At 40.7% G+C, this 19,733-nt stretch overlaps 1 protein-coding gene across 2 annotated transcripts; it reads left to right on the top strand.

Moving 5' to 3' along the window:
• Positions 1-139: 139 nt before the first annotated feature.
• PARP11 (poly(ADP-ribose) polymerase family member 11) lies at positions 140-14,679 on the top strand. Of its 2 annotated transcripts, XM_060778071.2 has the most exons (8): positions 140-224; positions 4,928-5,050; positions 7,578-7,698; positions 8,051-8,126; positions 10,900-10,972; positions 11,059-11,189; positions 11,701-11,852; positions 13,987-14,679. In XM_060778071.2, the coding sequence occupies exons 1-8, from the start codon at positions 189-191 to the stop codon at positions 14,298-14,300; spliced, it is 1,026 nt and encodes a 341-aa protein (XP_060634054.2). In that variant the 5' UTR covers positions 140-188; the 3' UTR covers positions 14,301-14,679. The 2 variants fall into 2 exon arrangements, with proteins under 2 accessions (XP_060634054.2, XP_060634055.1); XM_060778072.2 differs by lacking the exons at positions 140-224; positions 4,928-5,050 and having other exon boundaries at positions 7,612-7,698; positions 8,022-8,126.
• The last annotated feature ends 5,054 nt before the right edge of the window (positions 14,680-19,733 follow it).

Genomic DNA, 19,733 nt, shown 5'->3' with positions numbered 1-19,733 from the left:
CGTTTCCTGAGCGACGGCGTCTTCACAGATTCCAATAAGGTGTGAATCCGCAGAGCGTGAAGCAGGAGCGCGCCGCCATCTTTGCGGCTCTGGCTGATCCCAAGGTGGGGGGCGGCGCCCAGGCGAGGCCCTGCCCCCTCCCCTTCCCCTGCCCCTTCCTTCCAGGCCCGGCTGGCGAAGCGAGGGAGATGGGGACGCCGGCTCCCCCCGTCGCGGAGGATGTGGTGAGTGAGGGAGGGAGAGGAAGCGCGCGGAGGAGGGCGGAGTCTGGCCGAGGAGGGAGGGCGGGGCGACCTTGTGGGCGGGGCCTTGTCACACCAGGTATTTATTTCTCGTGTCAGAGCAACCAGTCAATTATATTACATTTCTAACAGAACAAAGCAAACAAACAGACAAAATACAAAATGTGTGAGTTTGCTAGTTGATTAAATGTCCTTTGACCAGTATCTGGCCACTTGGAGTGCTTCTGGTGTGGCTGCAAGAAGGTCCTCCATTGTGCAAGTGGCTGGGCTCAGATTGCATTGCAGCAGGTGGTCAGTGGTTTGCTCCTCTCCGCACTCGCATGTCGAGGATTCCACCCTGTAGCCCCATTTCTGAAGGTTGGCTCTGCATCTTGTGGTGCCAGAGCGCAGTCTGTTCAGGGCCTTCCAAGTCGGCCAGTTTTCTATGTGTCTCTCATTTGGTATCAGCCATTGATTGAGGTTCTGGGTTTAAGCCTGCCACTTTTGGACTCTCGCTTGCTGAGGTGTTTCAGCGAGTGTCTCTGTAGATCTTAGAAAACTATTTCTAGATTTAAGTCGTTGACGTGCTGGCTGATACCCAAACAGGGGATTAGCTGGAGATGTTTCTGCCTTGGTCCTTTCACTATTGGCTGCTACTTCCCGGCGGATGTCAGGTGGTGCAATACCAGCTAAGCAGCGGTGTAGGGCACAGACACCCTGTGATAATGCAACATGTCTCATTAAGAGCCACATCCACTGTTTTAGTGTGGTGAGATGTGTTCCACACTGGGCATTCATACTCAGCAGCAGAGTAGCACAGAGCAAGGGCAGATGTCTTCACTGTATCTGGTTGTGATCCCCAGGTTGTGCCAGTCAGCTTTCGTATGATATTGTTTCTAGCACCCACTTTTTGTTTGATGTTCAGGCAGTGCTTCTTAGGTAAGAGCATGGTCTAGAGTGACTCCCAGGTATTTGGGTGCGCTGCAATGCTCCAGTGGGATTCCTTCCCAGGTGATCTTCAGAGCTCGGGATGCTTCTCTGTTCTTGAGATGAAAGGCACATGTCTGTGTTTTAGATGGGTTGGGGATCAGCTGGTTTTCCCTGTAATAGGCAGTAAGGGCAACTAGAGCTTTGGAAAGCTTCTGTTCTACCATCTCAAAGCTCCCTGCTTGAGCAGTAATGGCACAATCATCAGCATAGATGAAACTCTCTGTCCCTTCTGGCAGTGGCTGGTCATTTGTGTAGATGTTGAACATGGATGGAGCAAGCACGCTCACCTGAGGCAGGCCAGGTGCCAGATCCAGAGTGCCTTGGGGCAGCTGAGGCTCCCCGGCTTTGCTGCTTCTGCCAAACCTCAGTGTTTGCCCTGAGCAGCAGAAAGGAGGCCAAGGGGCCCAAGTCCCCTGTAACAAAGATTCCTGGCTACCAGTATTAAAAAACTCTAAAATTACATCAGAGAGGAAACAAACAAGGACATTAATCACCTCTAAACAAAAGATTGCCCCAGGCACTGCCAGGCCATTACATACTAATCAAGGTGGGCAGTTGAAACATTCACACCTAGCTCCAACAGACAAGCGTCCTTTGTCCCACCCTGGTCATTCCACAGATATATAAACTACCAAACACGAATCAAGGAACATGAAAGGCACTGCAGGCTACTTCAGCTAGAGAAGTCAGCCATAGCAGAGCACCTGATGAACCAACCTGGACACAGCATATTATTTGAGAACACAGAAATGCTACACTACTCTCACAACCACCGTGTCAGACTACACAGAGAAGCCATTGAAATCCACAAGCATGTGGACAATTTCAGCAGAAAGGAGGAAACCATGAAAATGAACAAAATCTGGCTGTCAGTATTAAAAAAAACCTCTAAAATTACAACAGCAAAACAACAGAGAGGAAACAAACAAGGACATCTAATCACCTCTCAACAAAAGATTGCCCCAGACACTGCCAGGCCATCAAATGCTAATCAAAGTGGTCAGTTGAAACATTCACATCTGCCTCCCACAGACAAGAGTTCTTTGTCCCACCCTGGTCATTCCACAGATATATAACCCCTTTTTCCTAGTTCCAACAGACCTCACTACCTCTGAGGATGCTTGCCATAGATGCAAGTGAAACGTCAGAAGAGAATGCCTCTAGAACATGGCCATATAGCCCGAAAAAATCTACAACAACCCAGTGATTCCAGCCATAAAAGCCTTCGACGATACATTATTCCTCATTCCCTTTCTTGAAAGTCACATTATATATGAAATCATGAAAGATGCAGGGCCTGATCACCTAAGATGCCTTTGCGAATGCTTTTGGCTGTGTCTGGCCTAGAGAAGGTATGCATCACCTTGTCACTGCCATGGCTCCATGCTGTGGGATCCAGTGAGTTGTGGTTTTATTGTTCATTCGTTCAGTCGCTTCCGACTCTTCCTGACCTCATGGGCCAGCCCATGCCAGAGCTCCCTGTCGGCCGTGGCTACCCCTAGCTCCTTCAAGGTCAAGCCAGTCACTTCAAGGATACCATCCATCCATCTTGTCCTTGGTTGGTCCCTCTTCCTTTTTCCTTCCATTTTCCCCAGCATCATTGCCTTCTCTAAGTTTTCCTGTCTTCTCATGATGTGGCCAAAATACTTCGTCATTGCCTAATAATATCAAACTCTATTCATTCTGCAGTGTAGATCAAATATGGGCAAACTTCGCCCCTCCAGTTGTTTGGGACTTCAACCTAATCCATACCCTAAACCTTCCTTTGCCCTTACCCTAATCCGTACCCTAACCTGTACACTAACCCCTTACCCTAACTGTGACCCTAACCCAAACCCTAAACCTCACCCTAACCCTTACCCTAAGCATCCCCTCCCTTCTATCCTTCCTTCGCTCTCCCCACTCTCACTCCACCCCCACTCTTCCCTTCTTCACCTTTGTGGCATCTCCATAAGACTCGAAGCTTCCGGAACCAGCTATCGTTGTTGTTGTTGTTGTTCGTTCATTCAGTTACTTCCGACTCTTCATGACCTCATGGACCAGCCCACGCCAGAGTTCCCTGTTGGCCGTCACCACCCCCCAACTCCTTCAAGGTCAATCCAGTCACTTCAAGGATACCATCCATCCATCTTGCCCTTGGTCGGCCCCTCTTCCCTTTTCCTTCCCATTTTCCCCAGCATCATTGTCTTCTCTAAGCTTTCCTGTCATCTCATGATGTGGCCAAAGTACTTCATCTTGGCTTCTACTATCCTTCCCTCCAGTGAGCAGTCGGGCTTTATTTCCTGAATTTTGGACTGGTTGCATCTTCTGGCAGTTCAAGGCACTCTCAGAACTTTCCTTCAGCTCCACAGTTCAAAATCATCTATCTTCCTTCGCTCAGCCTTCCCTGTGGTCCAGCTCTCACATCCATAGGTGACTATGGAGAATACCATTGCTTTAACTATGCGGATCTTCGTTGCCAGTGTGATGTCTCTACTCTTCACTATTTTATCAAGATTGGTCATTGCTCTCCTCCCAAGAAGTAAGCGTCTTCTGATTTCCTGGCTGCAGTTGTGGTTTTACAAGCTGCTAATCCCAGGACCCCATCACATTGAGCCCTGGCAGTTGTCAAACTGTATTCATTCTGCAGTGTAGATCAAGTATGGGAAAACTTCGCCCCTCCAGGTGTTTGGAACTTCAACTCCCCCAATTCCTATCAGCCTTTAGCCCAGGGGTCCTGAAAATAAGGCCCGGGGGCCGGATACGGCCCTCCAAGGTCATTTACCCAGCCCTCACTTAGGGTCAACCTAAGTCTGAAACAACTTGAAAGCACACAACAACAACAACAATAATCCTATCTCATCAGCCAAAGCTGGCCCACACTTCCCATTGAAATACTAATAAGTTTATATTTGTTAAAATTGTTCTTCATTTTAATTATTGTATTGTTTTAAAATGTTTTTTGCTCTACAATCATATATGTGCAGTGTGCATAGAAATTCATTCACGTTCTTTTCAAATTATAATCCGGCCTTCCAACAGTTTGAGGGTCTGTGACCTGGCCCTCTGTTTAAAAAGTTTGAGGATCCCTGCTTTAGCCTATCTTTGTACCAAGCCTTTAGAGGTTATTTAACACCCCCCCCCCCCCCGGAACTTGGCATTGGTGACAGTGCCTCCGCTTAGCTGAAGATTTGATCTGTGCCTCCGAATGCTGATGCAGGTAGGCCCATCTGCTCAAAAGCCACCCTGTAAACTACCAGAAACAGAAAGCAAATGAGTGGAGAGTCGTTCCAGTGAAAACACGGGGAAAGAAACAGCAAAGATGTCGTGTGTGCAGGGATGTCTACTACTGAGCACAATTCAAAGTGCTGGCTTTAGCCTATAAAGTCTTAAACGGCTCTGGTCCAAATTACCTGTCTGAATGCATCTCCGGTGATAGTCTGATTGCTGGGTCCAGAAGCTCCAAGCATTACACACATTCCGCAACGGCGGTTGTGAATAAGGGAAGGGACCACGTGGTCCAGAGAGAAAGGGTTAGGGTTTGGGGTAAGGGTTAGGGTCATTTGAACACCCAAAGCACTACACAAAACTCACTCTCAGGACATACCATTTGTGAAACAACATTAGGAACCATCAGGGCTGCATGTTAAATTTACACCTTTCAAGTTGTTTATAAGTTGTTAAGTATTGCATAACTAAAATTTAATGTAGTTATGTTGTTGTTTTGATTACTTCAGGAAATGCCTCAAGAAGGTGAACCCTTTGAAAATGTGGCACCTCGCTTTGAAGAAATGGATACATCAGAAACCCAGTGGGGATGGTTTTATTTGGCTGAATGTGGCAAATGGCATATGTTTGAGGTACTCGTTTATTTTACTGTGCTTAGTGTCCTCTTAAAGTGTGGTCAGTTATTTCCATGTTGGTTAATATTTCTGTTTCACTGGTGAGGAGATGAGGCTGAGATTACAATCATAAGCACACTTACAGATGAGTGAGCTCCCTTTTCTTCAAAGAAATTGGTATCCACAGCATTTGATTTTCCTGATGCATAACCTGTATTTGGGATAAGAGGTCATTGTTACAGCAGAATATGGAGAAGAAATGGTTTCTAATTTACAAAAGACTGCATGTTACCAACTGTATCCATCAATTTCTCTTTTTATGTTTCTTTGTTTCATTTTCAACCTATTCTCATTGTCACTAATGAAACAAATAAAAATGCAAAGGATACAATGAACTTTATTTGCAGAAATGTGCAGAGCTTGTGGTTCTTTGTTGTAGAATTGGAAGGCAGGGATTGTTGCCTATCCTAGTACTGTGAACCAAACTATGGATCCACAACGGATTCTTGGCCAAATAGCAATCTCTTGGCTTCTGTGCCTTCTATTTAGTTTCACAGAATCAGAACCCAAGGGCCATCTAATATAGCTACTGTTCATCCAGCGTCTGATTAAGGAGATCCAGAGAAGGAGACGCCACTATTTTTTAAAATGGTCTATTCCACAGTGGGACAGCTCTTATTCTCAGGATGTTCTTCCTAAGGTTTAGGTGACATCTCCTTTCTTGCCATTTGAATCCATTGGTTTTTGTTCTAGCCTCTAGGACAGCTGAAAATCAGCTTGCTCCATCTCCACTATGACATCACCTTAAATAATTTGAAATGACTAACATATCATCTGTCTATCTTCTCTTTTCCAAGCTAGACATTCCCAGTTCCCTAAGCCATTCATCACAGGATGTATTTTCCAGAACCTTTATCATTTGTGTCACCCCCCTTTGGACATGTTCCAGCTTGTCAATATCTTTTGAACTATGGTGTCCAGAACTGGACACAGTACTCCAACTGAGATCTGACCAAAGCTAAATAGAATGGTACTATACATCCTTTGATGTGGACATTATATTCCTGTTGATGCAGCCCGGAATTGCATTGGCCTTTTTGACAGCCACATCACATTGTTGACTCATATTCATCTTGTGGTCTACTAAGACATCTAAATCCCTTTCACTTGTACTATTATCAAACCAGATGTCACCAATCCAGCCTTTTATTTTCCTGCTTAAGTGTAATACCTTAAATTTATCCTTGCTGAAATTCATTCTGTTAGTTTTAGTCTCAGCTCTATCTGTTTGTCCATAGCAATGTTGAATTCTGATCATGTCCTCTAGTGTTTTAGCTATTCTCCCCTGCAATTCTGGACTTCATCAGTAGAAATATAATGTCCACATCAAATTTAATGTGCAGGTTTTATAAATGTGGATGTAATATGATGTGTGTGAATGAATGGAAGAATGGAAGGATTTATGGAGCTAATAATTTTGGAAACACCAGTAAAAGACCCAGGCATGCAATGACTACTTTCTTTCTGGACTGTGATTAAAACCTGCTAATAAGAGCTGAAAAGTAAACTCTGATAAGAATTGGCACAGTGATAACAGACATGTTTACAATGTTAAGAAGGAAGTCAACATAAGATCAACACCAATCAAGAAGAATCAATATCTGGACAGGAAACTCAGATGGAGCCAGGATGGAAGACATCTATCATTAATTTACAACTGGGACTACATCAGCAGAATATTCCTATAAAAGACTCAATCTAATAATGCTCAAAAGTCTGGCAGACTGAGGAGGCTGTTCCACCCGCTATGCTCTGCTCCATGGGAAGGAGAGAGATAGCATACGTATGGAGAGTGGCAGATTTGCAAGGGAGCAGTCTGGTCACTTTGGGGCTTTTTTCTCAAGGGAAGAAACATCAGTTTACAGAAAAACATTTGGACAAAGAATGACTTCGGACATATAGACATACAGATTCTATTCAACTACATTGGGTTTACAATTACATGGCAAACAAACAAACAAAGGGGAATTACATTTTCACTCAACATTCACATCACATGTACACGCATTCATCCTCAGGCATTCAACTATTACCATATCCTTTTCTCCCTCTTTGGAGAAGTACCTGTTAAGCCGGACCCCACTTCCCTGCAGCCTGCCAACACCTAGTTCCATAACTTACATAACGCCAAAACTTCAAAACGCTGAAATGCCAAAACTTATTTCCATAAGGTCAATGCCAAGGACCAGATCTCTATTTTCCATACAGCAGAAGTTGACTCCCTGCACAAAACCTAAGACTCCCAGAGTGCATACCCTCTCACACTGGAATTTGCAATAAAAAGAACCTATGCTTCAAAGTTATTGAAAAGTCATTCATGACATCACCTTAAATATTCACTCTATTCCATGTAGGAATAATAGAGAATGAGGTAACAATCTTGACTTTTAGATTTTTTGTGCAGATCACTGCAGTAAGATATGCAAGGAACTTCATTTCATTGATTCCTGTAATATTTCAAAATGTACTTTATGTTTTTTTAAAGGTCAGTTCTAATACCCAGTGTTCACTTAGGAGCGAAGACATTGAAAGGGAATTCAGATTGAATCCACAAGGCTGCATTTCATTTGCAACTTCAAAATTTAACTACATACTAGACTTTTCAGGTATGTGTATATTTCTTTGTACACATTTAAACCTGTATTGTGGTAAAATATGTATACAGGACCTATTTGCAAAACGTTGGTAGCAACTTGTTCTTTGCAGACAGATGTAAATGAAACAATTGGAAATGCCTCTTTTATTTTCAGAGAATTCATATGATATTTATCGAAAGTATTAAGATGTTGTAGTCTCCTTTTCTAGATAAGTAAATTGTATTATCTTGATTTCTCCTATTCGAGAAATAGTCCGTATCACAAACATGAAGACACACCTGCCTTTTTTCCACACAAGATATAAGTAAGAATGTTGTCTGCCCATTTTCCAGATTTTGGCTTACTTTAGTTTTGTACACAGAGATGAAGCAGACTAACCAAACAACTGGAAAACAACGCCCGATAAAGCGAGCTCCATTCTCAATTAGTGCCTTCAGGTAGGAATTAAAGTGCATTCCTTGTTATATGTTGCCTTTTTCTGTCAATTTATTTGTGGTGGAGACCTTCCATACTAGTATTAATTGATCTTTTCCCCCTTCACCCCACATGTAATAAAATGCAAAAAAAGTACAAGATTAGACATTGGAAAATCTTGGAAAATATAAGTACAGTAGGTTTTCCTATACAGTGATGGCTAGTTGAAGTGCTGTCTATAACACCAACAGAAAAATTAAACACAAAATTAGGTTAGCAAGAGGAATCAAAAGAGAGGTATTTGAAGAAATTCATCAGCCTTCTTTCATTGATAGTCTAACAATGATATAGATATGAGGTCTATTTTGGAAGACAATGAGGTAGAGTGAAAAAGAATAAGGTGAAGAACAAATTAATTGTAGGGTAGATTAAATTTATAAAGTTAGAAAATTTTGCAAAACTGTGTTTAAAATAATGTAAAGAAAATGTAAAAAATTTAAACATATAATAACAAATAAAAAATAGCTGAAAAACAACATTGCTTGAGCCCTGTTGAGTGAGGCTATATAAGAGCACAAGCTCCATTCCTTTGTTTTCAATTTTCTTTATGCTTGTTTATTATGTAAACTAGTGAAGGATTTGAGTAGAAAAATTAAGAACTGGACAAAACAAATTTGTGATATTAGTTTTCCTAGTGTGGGATTCGAAACATAATTTTATTTATTTAATCTCAAAGAGAACTGGAAATACCAAAAATGTACCAGAGACTTGCCAAAACTTACAACCAATGGAGAAGCAGTTATAAATTACCATATTTCATTACATAGGTCACACATTTTATCCCTTTTTCATCAAAAAGGGGTGCAAATATTAGTTGATGAAAAGAAATCTGCCTTTGATACTCTGGTTTCATTTTTAAAAATAATCTGTCCTACCTCCAATACAGGAGGAGGAGGAGGAGGGATGACTCAACTTCAAACAAACTACTCATCATTATTTTTTTAAAAAAACTGCCTTGCCTCAAAGAAAGGCCTTTTCTTCTTTTTCCGGATGGAACTCTTTGGAGGAAGGAGGGAAGATCTTTTTTGAGGAAGGAGGGTTCCAGAGATCTCCATTTCGGGTTTTTTCAACTTCCTTGCCTTTGGAGAAAGAAGGAAGGAAGGGAGGCTCCACCCCAAACACACTCTGTGACTATTATGCGAGGAACACAAAAATACCAATTTTGTGACACAAAACTATTAAGTGGTTGTGCCTATTATGCAATGAGTTATGGTATTTTTCAAAACCCACATTGATCTGTATTGTCTAGCTCTTCGTTTTCCTACCTCATGAGAAAACCGAAGGAAGATTAATATATTACATGTACATTTAGTGTACCAGCTCATTGAATGTAGTTTCATTTATATGTGAAGGGCTTTGAATCTCATAGAATTGCATTGGAGGACCAGACATGTCACGATAAATGTTCTCGTTAGGTCTCCATGTAATTCTATGGTCAACTTTCACAGGAGGATTCACCAGAAGTTGACCACAAATCATTATAAAGAACACTTTTCTTGACATCTGTATATTGTCTGGCATGAATCTAAAGTATGTTTCAGCTGGAAGCACAAAACATTGTTCATTTCAGGCAAGAAAAATAGAGTTTCAAATAGCATGCAAAAATCCAAATCGTTCTTGATTGGCTCCCTCACATACTGTACGGATATACATTATCTAGTAAACCAGTGGTTCTCATCCTGGGATCCCCAGATGTTTTTGGCCTTCAACTCCCAGAAAGCCTAACAGCTGGTAAACTGGCTGGGATTCTTGGGAGTTGTAGGCCAAAAACATCTGGGGACCCCAGGTTGAGAACCACTGTAGTAGACCTTTTCAACCTATGGCCCTCTAAGTATTTGAGCCTCCAAGTCCCAGAAGCCCTTGCCAGCTTGTTCAATGGTCAAGAATTCTGGGAGTTACAAAACCTAAAGCAAGCATGGGTAAACTTCAGCCCTCCAGGTGTTTTGGACTTCAACTCCCACAATTCCTAACAACCAGTAAAACACCTGGAGGGCCGAAGTTTGCCCTTGTGTGCTTTAAAGCCTATAAACCTGAGGTCCCAATTCAGCAAGGCATAGAGAACCAAAGTGATTGTTTATATTTGTATTATTCTGCATTCTGCAGGCTCAGGTAAGTTTCCCGTTTTAAAAAAGGCAAAGCAGAAATTAGTTTCTTGTATAGAAAACACTATTTACTCTGCAGGAAATATATATTTTTCAGGAATCTCTTTTTCTACTACACACAAAATGCTTTTCTGAACAGGATAATTATTGCATAACATTTTGGGGTATTCACATCCAGGGATGCTACTGCAAAGCAATATTTACTTTCCTTCATAGTCGTCTATAAGTTACTATAATCATTTGTCCTTGCACACTTGGAAGAAACAGTCAAAGATGTGTATTTCTGTAGTGGAGTGATGACCTGAGCCCACCAACCAGATAATATCTGATGTGAGCTAATGTCTCAAAAGTGAATGGTAAATGCTTTGGCTTCTTGACTGTGTAGCATATTATTCCCATGGTAGAAGAGAGGAGCTCATGCCAGTGCTTTGCCATTGATATTTACTTTGAAAAATCAAATCGTTTTCAATCCAGTTTTATTGACGTCCCAACATCTAGCTTAAACATGTATAAAGTGAGAAAATTAAGACAATATTAGCATTATTAGTGCACTTCCTATCTCGTCTTTCTACTCTGTTGGGAAAGAAAATATAAAAATGAGTGTTACAGTTTCCTTCTTATTTTGTGTTGGTAGTTATATCTGTGAAAATCAATCTATCCCTATGCCATCACACTGGGAGAAAGTAAATTCAGAAGAACCATATCAGGTAAAACTTTTCTAGGAACCTTTGCATTTATTGGAAGCAAAGGACCATTGCATCTCTGTAAAGCTTTGTGGACCTCTCTCTTTCAGCTTATTCCTTTGCAAAGGGGAACAAACGAATACAATGCAGTTGCTAGTTATTTTGGGAAAACAATGGATATCAATCAAATTCGACGAATTCAAAGAATTCAGAACATAGACTTGTGGGAATTTTATTGCAGGTGAGTCTTTAAACCATTTTTTCTCTCATTAAAGGCATATAGTGTGTGTATATAATATCAGACTTAAAATACCTGTTTAGTATTCTTCCTTTGCCAGATATCATGCCTAGTTCATCTTTCTCTCCCTAATGCATGTTTAAAAGCGATGGAAAATTATTATTATTTTTATCATAAGTATATGGAATCATAGTTATTTTTACTGGGCGCCTTCATTTTTTTTTAACCTATGTTGACCTTAAGGTTGAACCTATGATGGGGTCTACACAGTCCTCTTGCTGCCTAAACTGGTATAAACCACTGAGGATCTTATTGCTTTATTTGTACTTCATGCTGCTGTCTATGATTGAGCAACACATGAAGGTGCAGGGTTGTTGTTGTTTTGTTTTGTTTTTTGTATTTACCATGAATGGTCCAGAAAACAATATCTAAATGGTTTTCTAACCTTGTCATTTACTTTATTCTAGTATTTGATTTCCTTTATGAATGGTTTGCAATCCTATCTTTTTGACAGAAAAAAGGCCCAATTAAAGAAGAAAAGAGGCACCTCCTTTATAAACGAAAACATGTTGTTTCATGGCACAAGCACTGAATTTGTGGAAGCTATTTGCATTCATAACTTTGACTGGAGAATCAATGGCATGCATGCTACTGTGTATGGAAAAGGCAAGCATCCTTTGTGTGATCTACATTGTATGTTTTGGAGGTGTCATCCCAGTGAAATGCTTTATTCCCAATCACATCTTGTTTTCATTAGGAAGTGTTCCTCAGCCAATGTCAAAAGCAAACTAATAGACTCCTCCACAGAGCTATAGCAAATTGTTGATACTTAAAATGAGACCCATGGCAAATCCCAAGTTCTTCCTAATTCTGAAGGGAATAATATCTCAGGCATTATCTCACTGCAGTTCAAGTCAATGTAGTCTACACATTTCTGGCTGTTGAGAATGGGGAAAGAAAGAAATTGGCCATCACTGTCCCGGGAAACAATCAGAGAGGAAAACCAGATTATTGATGGTTAATCTGTCAACATCAGTGGTGGGAAGATGTTTTTGAACATTGGTTACCATAATCTCTCTGCATTGGCTATTTAGAGATGTTAGGAATGAGGGACATTAAAATCCAAAATGGAAACGTCACACTGAAACTAAAGAAAATTGGAAGAGATTTGCTACAAAAGCTGTATGTATAGCATCCATATTCAGGGAAAGTATAATTCTGATTACCAGGTGTGAAGGTTAGCATTGAGAGTTGGCTGTCTCAGAGGTTCTCTGCTTGTGAATTTTGCAGTTTCTGGTTCACTGTTGTTGGGCCTTTGGGTTAGTAGGCCTTTGGTTTGATTAAGGCTAATCATTTTTGATGAAAATAAAACAAAATAAAGATCAAATGTTTGCCAAAGATGGTTGCATCGATGATGAGTATGACTATAATTTTGGCATTAAATGTTTGCCGTACGTGTTGGAAACCACGTCCCTTCAGGGAGATAGGATGGTCTATACATGTATTATTATTTGAAACACAACAAGATGAGTCCGCAGCAGACAAGATCACTCTGCTGTCTGTTGTATTGGATCACACGTCGGACACTTTCCAAGTGTCTAGGACTGTGTGATATATCAGTGAGTAATGCGTGCAGATCCCAGTAAGGTGGCCTTCTGCAACTGGCAGATGGTAATTTTGTCAGCGCCAATTGTGGGCCAAGGTCTATTATTATTATTATTATTATTATTATTATTCTGACACAAAAACACAGTGTCACAGCAAATTATTGTTGTTGTTGTTGTTGTTATTATTATTATTATTATTTTCTATGGCGCACCTTAATATCCCTATTTTAAAACATTCCTTACAACTCCTCTTTACCTGCCAATCATATACCAAAAAAGGTCTAGCACACAGGGTGCAACTCCTAAGTTTCCATTCCCTAAGGTTCCAGTTCATCTCTTGAGAACTTCCATCAAGAAATGCCATCTGGCTCTGAAAACAATCATTGGCCATTCAGAGGAAAATGCAACAGTTCATGTCTTGGTAGAAAAATTCAGTAAATTCACCTGTTTGAAAGTTTTCACGTATTTAGACATTTTTCACAGAATGATTGGCTTCTTCACTCACTTGGGCCAAGGACTACTGCAAATGTTCATAATCACTGAACACACCATATTTTTTGATAAAATAAATGCTTCCTCACATTTTAAAACACTTGAATACATGAGGGCTCTGTTTCTGGTGACAGGATGTGTTTGTAGTTCTAAAGCCTAGCTTTTTTGGCTCATTCTTCACTGCCATTCTACAAATGTAATGCTCTGTGGAGTGGGCTCTGCATAGGACTGTCTCTTTCAAGGATATAGTGTGAAGGTATCCCAAAACAATAGAGTTAAGCAGTTTCTTTATGTTTGTGTGATCAGTTGGTGAATTCAGCATAGCACAACAAATCTGGCAAGTTGATGGTTGTGGAACTCAACTGGGCATTAGTTCTTCTGTGTTTTAAATTAGATGTATAAAGAACAGAGAACTGAAGTTTTTGTCCTGTTTCTCTTAAGTCTCTTAAGCATAAAACATGTGATGATACCATGTGCATGTAGTTACTCTGAATCATATGGTAGCCACTATCATGAATCAAGAAATACATGTCATATTATGTCCTCTGTTGGTCTACTTCTACAGTTAGTGCATGTATGTAGGAAAAGCAAAGGGGCTTCACGTGGGATGGCCATTTTGGGAAGTATTTCCATCCTACGTCATTGGTAAATTAGATAAATCTATATTTCAACTACGCTCAAGCATATCTCTTTATCTCTAGGGACTTATTTTGCGACGGATGCTTTATACTCCAGCCGATTCTGCAAAGATGATTTGAAGCATGGTGCCACATTACAAATTAACGGAGTTGATCTGCAACTTCACATCTTTACAAAGCATAAAATGATGTTTCTTGCTCGTGTATTGACTGGAGACTACATTCTTGGACAGGCTAAATATGTGAGACCACCTTCAAAAGATGGGACCCTTATTAATTTATATGACAGCTGTGTGGATAATGTTTATAACCCAAAGATTTTTGTTATCTTTGATGCCAACCAGATCTACCCAGAATATTTAATAGAGTTCAGATGAGACTTACAGGAATAAGAATCACTTAGTCTTATTAAAATTATTTAAAATTTGAAAAAGTTTTATAAGTGAATTTATTGCTATATCACATGAAATGTTGCTATCTTAAGGTTGAGTTCTGTAGGAACTGGAAATCACTAGACAAGTGTGAGTTTGTTGTATGAGATCCTTAAAACCTGTCAAATCCAGGTATAGTGTTAAATTGAAGTATATAGCATGGTCAGCTGGCACTTCAACAAGTCTGTGACATCTAACCTGAATTAACACTTTGGCAGTTGTGGATTACAATGATATAAATATTTAGTCTCCTTGATTTGTACCTTGGATATTATTTTTGGAAACACAGGTCATTCAAATGTTAAATAAATGCTTTTTGTTGTAACTACGTGGTCAACAACCCATAATTCTCTTTTACCCATTATGGAAAGATGCCGTACTCCATTGTACTAGTGGTTGGTGAGAATCCCTCCTTCTGTTTCATGGCCCATTGTTGTGGCCTCTGAGGGAGAGAAGATCAGCCAGATACAGCTCCGCCATGCTCTGGACACAGTGCCTCATGGGAAGCCCTCCATCTCAACTGCCACTCTTGTGGCCTCTGAGGAAGAAAAGAGCAGCCAAACACAACTCTGTCATGCAGTGGTCTTAAGGGTTTGTTAGAAGCCCTGTCTCTGTTCTAACAGCCACTGTTGTGGCCTCTGAGAGAGTGAACAGTCAGACACAGCTCTGTTGTGTATTAGTCTCAGGAGATTTTGAAAAGCTCACCATCCATTTCAACAGTGGCTTTTGAGGGAGGGAAAAACAGCCAACATCTCCTGGACTCGACCCTCTGCCCTACTGCCACCCCCTTTTCCTTGAGCGTTCTGTTTTATTCGATTTTTATTCCAAATGCAGAAAACTATGAATTAACTACTTGGAAACTGCTTCGGTTGCAGGGCAGTGTCAATGCACTAAATAAATAAAATATATTTGGAGATAGTATCACCATATATTATTTATTACAAAGAAACATAATAGTCAAGATGGGCGGGGGGGGGGGGCATATATTTTGACTACTGTCCATTGATAGTATGAATACGCAATTTATGACCATCAAAATTTAAAAGTTACATTTTCCTGTCCCATTGAGTGGGACAAGGAAAAGGAAGTGATAATTGTACAACAGCCAAGTAACTTGTGTCAGTGTCGCATTCAGCGACTTTGCCAAATAATCAGGGCTGAACCTACACAGGCGAAATAATGTGTCCTTACTTCAATTACAGCCCTATTGAAACGCACAACTTCATAAGGTGAAAACACTTCTTTTTGATGTCTGAGAGCTTTAAGGTATTTTTTTTTAAAATCAAGTTTATATTTTGGAAAGCACTGGGTTTTTTAAATGTGTACTTTACCCCCATGAATTAGGATTGCAATGGAATAGGGTGTAACATAGATTACCTTAGATATTTTACTGCACCGAAGGGTTTTTTTTTTTAGCCTGGGTCCTTTTAGTCTCCTAGTCATCTGCCCATTTTTTATGTCCCCGACAGTGAACAACTGCCAATTCTTTAAACAAATAGATAGCTCTCAGTAGGGCCACTATGACCTGTCCATATTTAATGTCAGCTTCTATATTCTCACACACATGTAGAATTCCCCAGATATATCTCCTATCAGAATATATATTGGCTTGAAGTGCAGCTGCTTGTTGTAAGGCCCAAGGAACTGCTTCTAATCTGCTTGTTGGGCCAAACGTGATGGATGCAATGTCCCTGAAAAGATGACATTCTGGTGATCATCAACCATGGCTCAGCCAGTGTGCTGCTTCCTGTTGAGCATAAAACTGAAGCCATCGGTATAACAAAGTCAGGATTCTCAACCGAACCTTCTCTGTCCATGCCTTGTTTTGTAGCTCAATGGTTTGTAACACAATAATTAGTTCTGAAGGTAGAAACTACTGGTCTGGTAAATAGGTTGATGGGTTCCAGTATTCAGTGTGAATAATTGCAATCTGAGGGCGTTCCAGGAGCAGAGCCTGGATCTTTTAACAGTTGGCTTGAAATGATCCAATGAGGATGTCTGCAAGCTGAAATTCAGCTACCTGTCAAAGGGGAGGGATTTGGATCCAATACCCAGCACACCTGCTACTTCTAAACAAGATCAACACACAAACTGAATTTGAAGGCTGCAAGAACAGAGGTTTTAATACTTTCAGGCCTGAAAGGATGTCTGATATAGAGTCTCTGCTCAAAAGGAATTGGAAGGCTGAGTCAAAATGGCTTTTGCTATGCCGCTATTTTCAGAACAAAATAACCAAAAGTTATTTATTTATTTATTTATTTATTTATTACTTGCACTTATTTACCGCCACTCTCAGCCCAGGGGGCGACTCGTGGCGGTGAACAACAACATAGAAAAGACAATTTACAGTAATCAGAACAATACATAACATGCTACTACTACTTGACATATACTTATACTAAAAATCCGCTTCGTCATATCATGGGTCATAGTCAGTCTCATAGTTATCATATCAATTTTTCTAACCCATTCTCATTTTGACATATACACATTTCATCATAAAGGTTTAGGAAATGGTTGGCTCCATACAGTGACAGTTTCCAATATCTTAAAATAAAATTGCAACTCCAATACATAACACACAAAGAATCATACATAATTATTGCAAACCAAGTAATTGGTTTAATGAAATCTAATATGCATGATGGTGCTACTAGCAAGTCTTCTCAATTGTCACAGCATCTGTCTATATACACAGCTTTTGCATGGCCAGACTGTCAAAACTTAACAGGAACAGCCAGTAATACACAAGCAGATGGATTATCACCTTGTTGTGGTGAGGGGGCTTGCGTATTCCAATGAACCTGCATGCGTAACCACTAGAGTCATGCACTCCCGGGGGGGGGGGGGGGGCAGGGGAGGCTCCAGACCAAGCACAATCTGAAGACCTCAATGGCGGATCAGGCAGAAGATAACATGGTACATATTACAATGGCTGTGCAGGCAGAAGAAGGCTGCGACAGATTGAGAAGTCTCTGTTGTCGTGTTAACCACGCCACTGGCTGGAATCCTCACTCTGTAAAGACGGTGTGTTAATCAGCAGTGCAGCGACCTCTACACAGCAAATAAAACAAACTCAAGAACTTGGAAGGCCCTCATACTTGGACAACAAGGGATCGCCTAAGAAGAAGACAAGAAGTAGTTTATTAATATTAATTAACTGTCCTCTGCTACATGTTGCTGTGGCCCAGTCTGTGTATATGTGTTTTGTGTGTGTATATATGTGTGTATGTGTGTGTATATGTGTGTTTACATATTGTGTATATGTGTGTGCTTGTCTATATGCATATTTGTGGGTATATATGTATGTGGATATGTATATGGGTGTGCATGTGTATATATGTATGTGTGCATGTATGTGTGTGTGTATATGTGTATATTTGTGTGTGTGTGCATATATATACGTGTGTATATATATGCACATGTGTGCATGTGTATGAGTGTGTATATGTATATATGGTGTATTTTGGGGGTTTTAAAGTCTGTTCTGCTGGGTTTGTGTGTGTGTGTGTGTGTTTATGGGTGATGGACACTCGTTGGACTGTTAGGTGTATTGTGTCCAAATTTCGTGTCAATTCGTCCAGTGGTTTTTGAGTTATGTTAATCCCACAAATGAACATTACATTTTTATTTATATAGATGTAGATCGCATAATAACCCATGGACTCTTACCAGTTTCCAAAAACTATTCCTGATTTACTGTCCTTTCTCTATTACAGCTTTTCTCTCTTTGCCATCTTTCCCTTTTCTGCCTTCTCTGAAATGAGCCTCAGCAATTTATCCTTTCTCCCTCATAGTCCTCTCTTCACAGCATAACTTGAGCTGTGTTTGGGTGACTCTAACCAGGTTTGCCAGCTTCTCCCTTCACAGATGCACACACATAGATCTTGTTTGGCCCTACAAGGCTATTAACGAGTAAAACAATGTACTTTTCTCTGCCTTATCATGTGAACCATGAGGAATAATCCTTTCTCAGTAAAGCACTTGAAAGGAAGAGTGTGCTGTCGCACGCTGGGCCTGTGCATTAGACTGTACACAGGACATAAAATCTTTGTGCCCAACGGGACGCCGGGGCTGCCTCAGATTAAAGGCCCTTAGATTCCCCCAAACAGAGTCTTTAGAATGCTTAAAGTAAATCCAACAAAGTTATTTATTGATGAAAACAAGCGGAAATTGTAGAGCTTTAAAGTATCAGTTCTCTCAAACTTGTCCGCAGGGAACAGGCACTGTCTTCTTAACTATAATTAACTAAAGGGGAAATCCTAGCTTCTAATCTGGGCAGTCTGTACTTGCCTCTGTTGACGTGGAGCCCCTGCACCCGGTACCAACTGCATCTGGCTTCAGCGAGCGACCCTTGCCCCAACAGAGCTTTGTAGACCTCCAGGGAAAAAGAAGGAGTTCAGGTTGCTGTGATGGCCGGCTGGAGTCCCTCAGCCAAGCTGTGGCTGTATGTCTCCTGGCCAAGCCGTAGGGCTGTATAACCCCGGCCAAGCTGTAAAAGACGAAGCTTTTCTACAGGAGCCACTTTGTTCTATGTCCTGTGCGAAAGGCTTCTTTGTGAGAACTAACTCAAAATGGCTCCTGTTCCCTCCAAAACTCAAAAAGGGGTGGGACCAGGGAACCTAACTATAACTGGCAGGTGGCTTACCCTATAAATGCAAATTATAACAGGAAACCCCCTGCTGCAAAATCCCAAGCATGGGATTGCACACAAACATTTAAACACAGCAAATAAATCTGGAGCTCCTGGATCAGCTGTTCCAGAACAGAGAGTGTTTTTAGGAGAAGTCTCTTGTAGAGCCAACAGGATGAAATGGCTTGACTGTTGAACTAGGCTTCTGAGAGACCAGGGTATGATTTCCTACTTAGCCATGGAAACTTACTGGGTGAAACAGGGCAGGTCACATTCTCCTAGCCAAGAGGAAGGCAATGGAAAACCTGCTTGGAATAAATCTTGCTAACACAACACTATGACAAAATTGCTATGATTCATGATCAGAGATTATCTGAAGGCACAGAAAAAGAATGGGTTCGCAGTGAAAACTTTTTAAACATGCACATAATGAAAAAGTGTAAAAAATATGAATACATCAGACTATATATAAAAAATATAATGTTCGTTTGTGGGATTAACGTAACTTGCCTCCTTGCTGACTTGATCCTGCTACATTAGCAAAATAACTTATTTTAGGCTTTAATGAGATATACGAGAACTCATTTCCTGCTCTACAGTTGACAGGAAACCCCATTCCGTCACTGTTTTTCTACATGTGCACCATCTAGATTGGCATCAAGGAAGGAGGTGGACAGGTTGCCAGGGTAGCAAGTGTCACCATTTTTCAAATATACATGTCCATTGCTACCTGCTCGGATATGTGA

The sequence above is a fragment of the Anolis sagrei genome, chromosome 5 (genome assembly GCF_037176765.1).
Source record: "Anolis sagrei isolate rAnoSag1 chromosome 5, rAnoSag1.mat, whole genome shotgun sequence".
In the NCBI taxonomy this organism is placed as follows: domain Eukaryota; kingdom Metazoa; phylum Chordata; class Lepidosauria; order Squamata; family Dactyloidae; genus Anolis; species Anolis sagrei.
This window is presented reverse-complemented; position numbering and strand designations above follow the sequence as displayed.

What these genes read in the sequence shown, in the direction of transcription:
- PARP11 (XM_060778071.2), top strand. Translation starts at nt 189, where the DNA reads ATGGGGACGCCGGCTCCCCCCGTCGCGGAGGATGTG. An exon ending in TTCTCAATTAGTGCCTTCAG is followed by an intron (nt 8,127 to 10,899) that starts GTAGGAATTAAA and finishes TTGTGTTGGTAG; the next exon opens with TTATATCTGTGAAAATCAAT. An exon ending in ATTCAGAAGAACCATATCAG is followed by an intron (nt 10,973 to 11,058) that starts GTAAAACTTTTC and finishes TCTCTCTTTCAG; the next exon opens with CTTATTCCTTTGCAAAGGGG.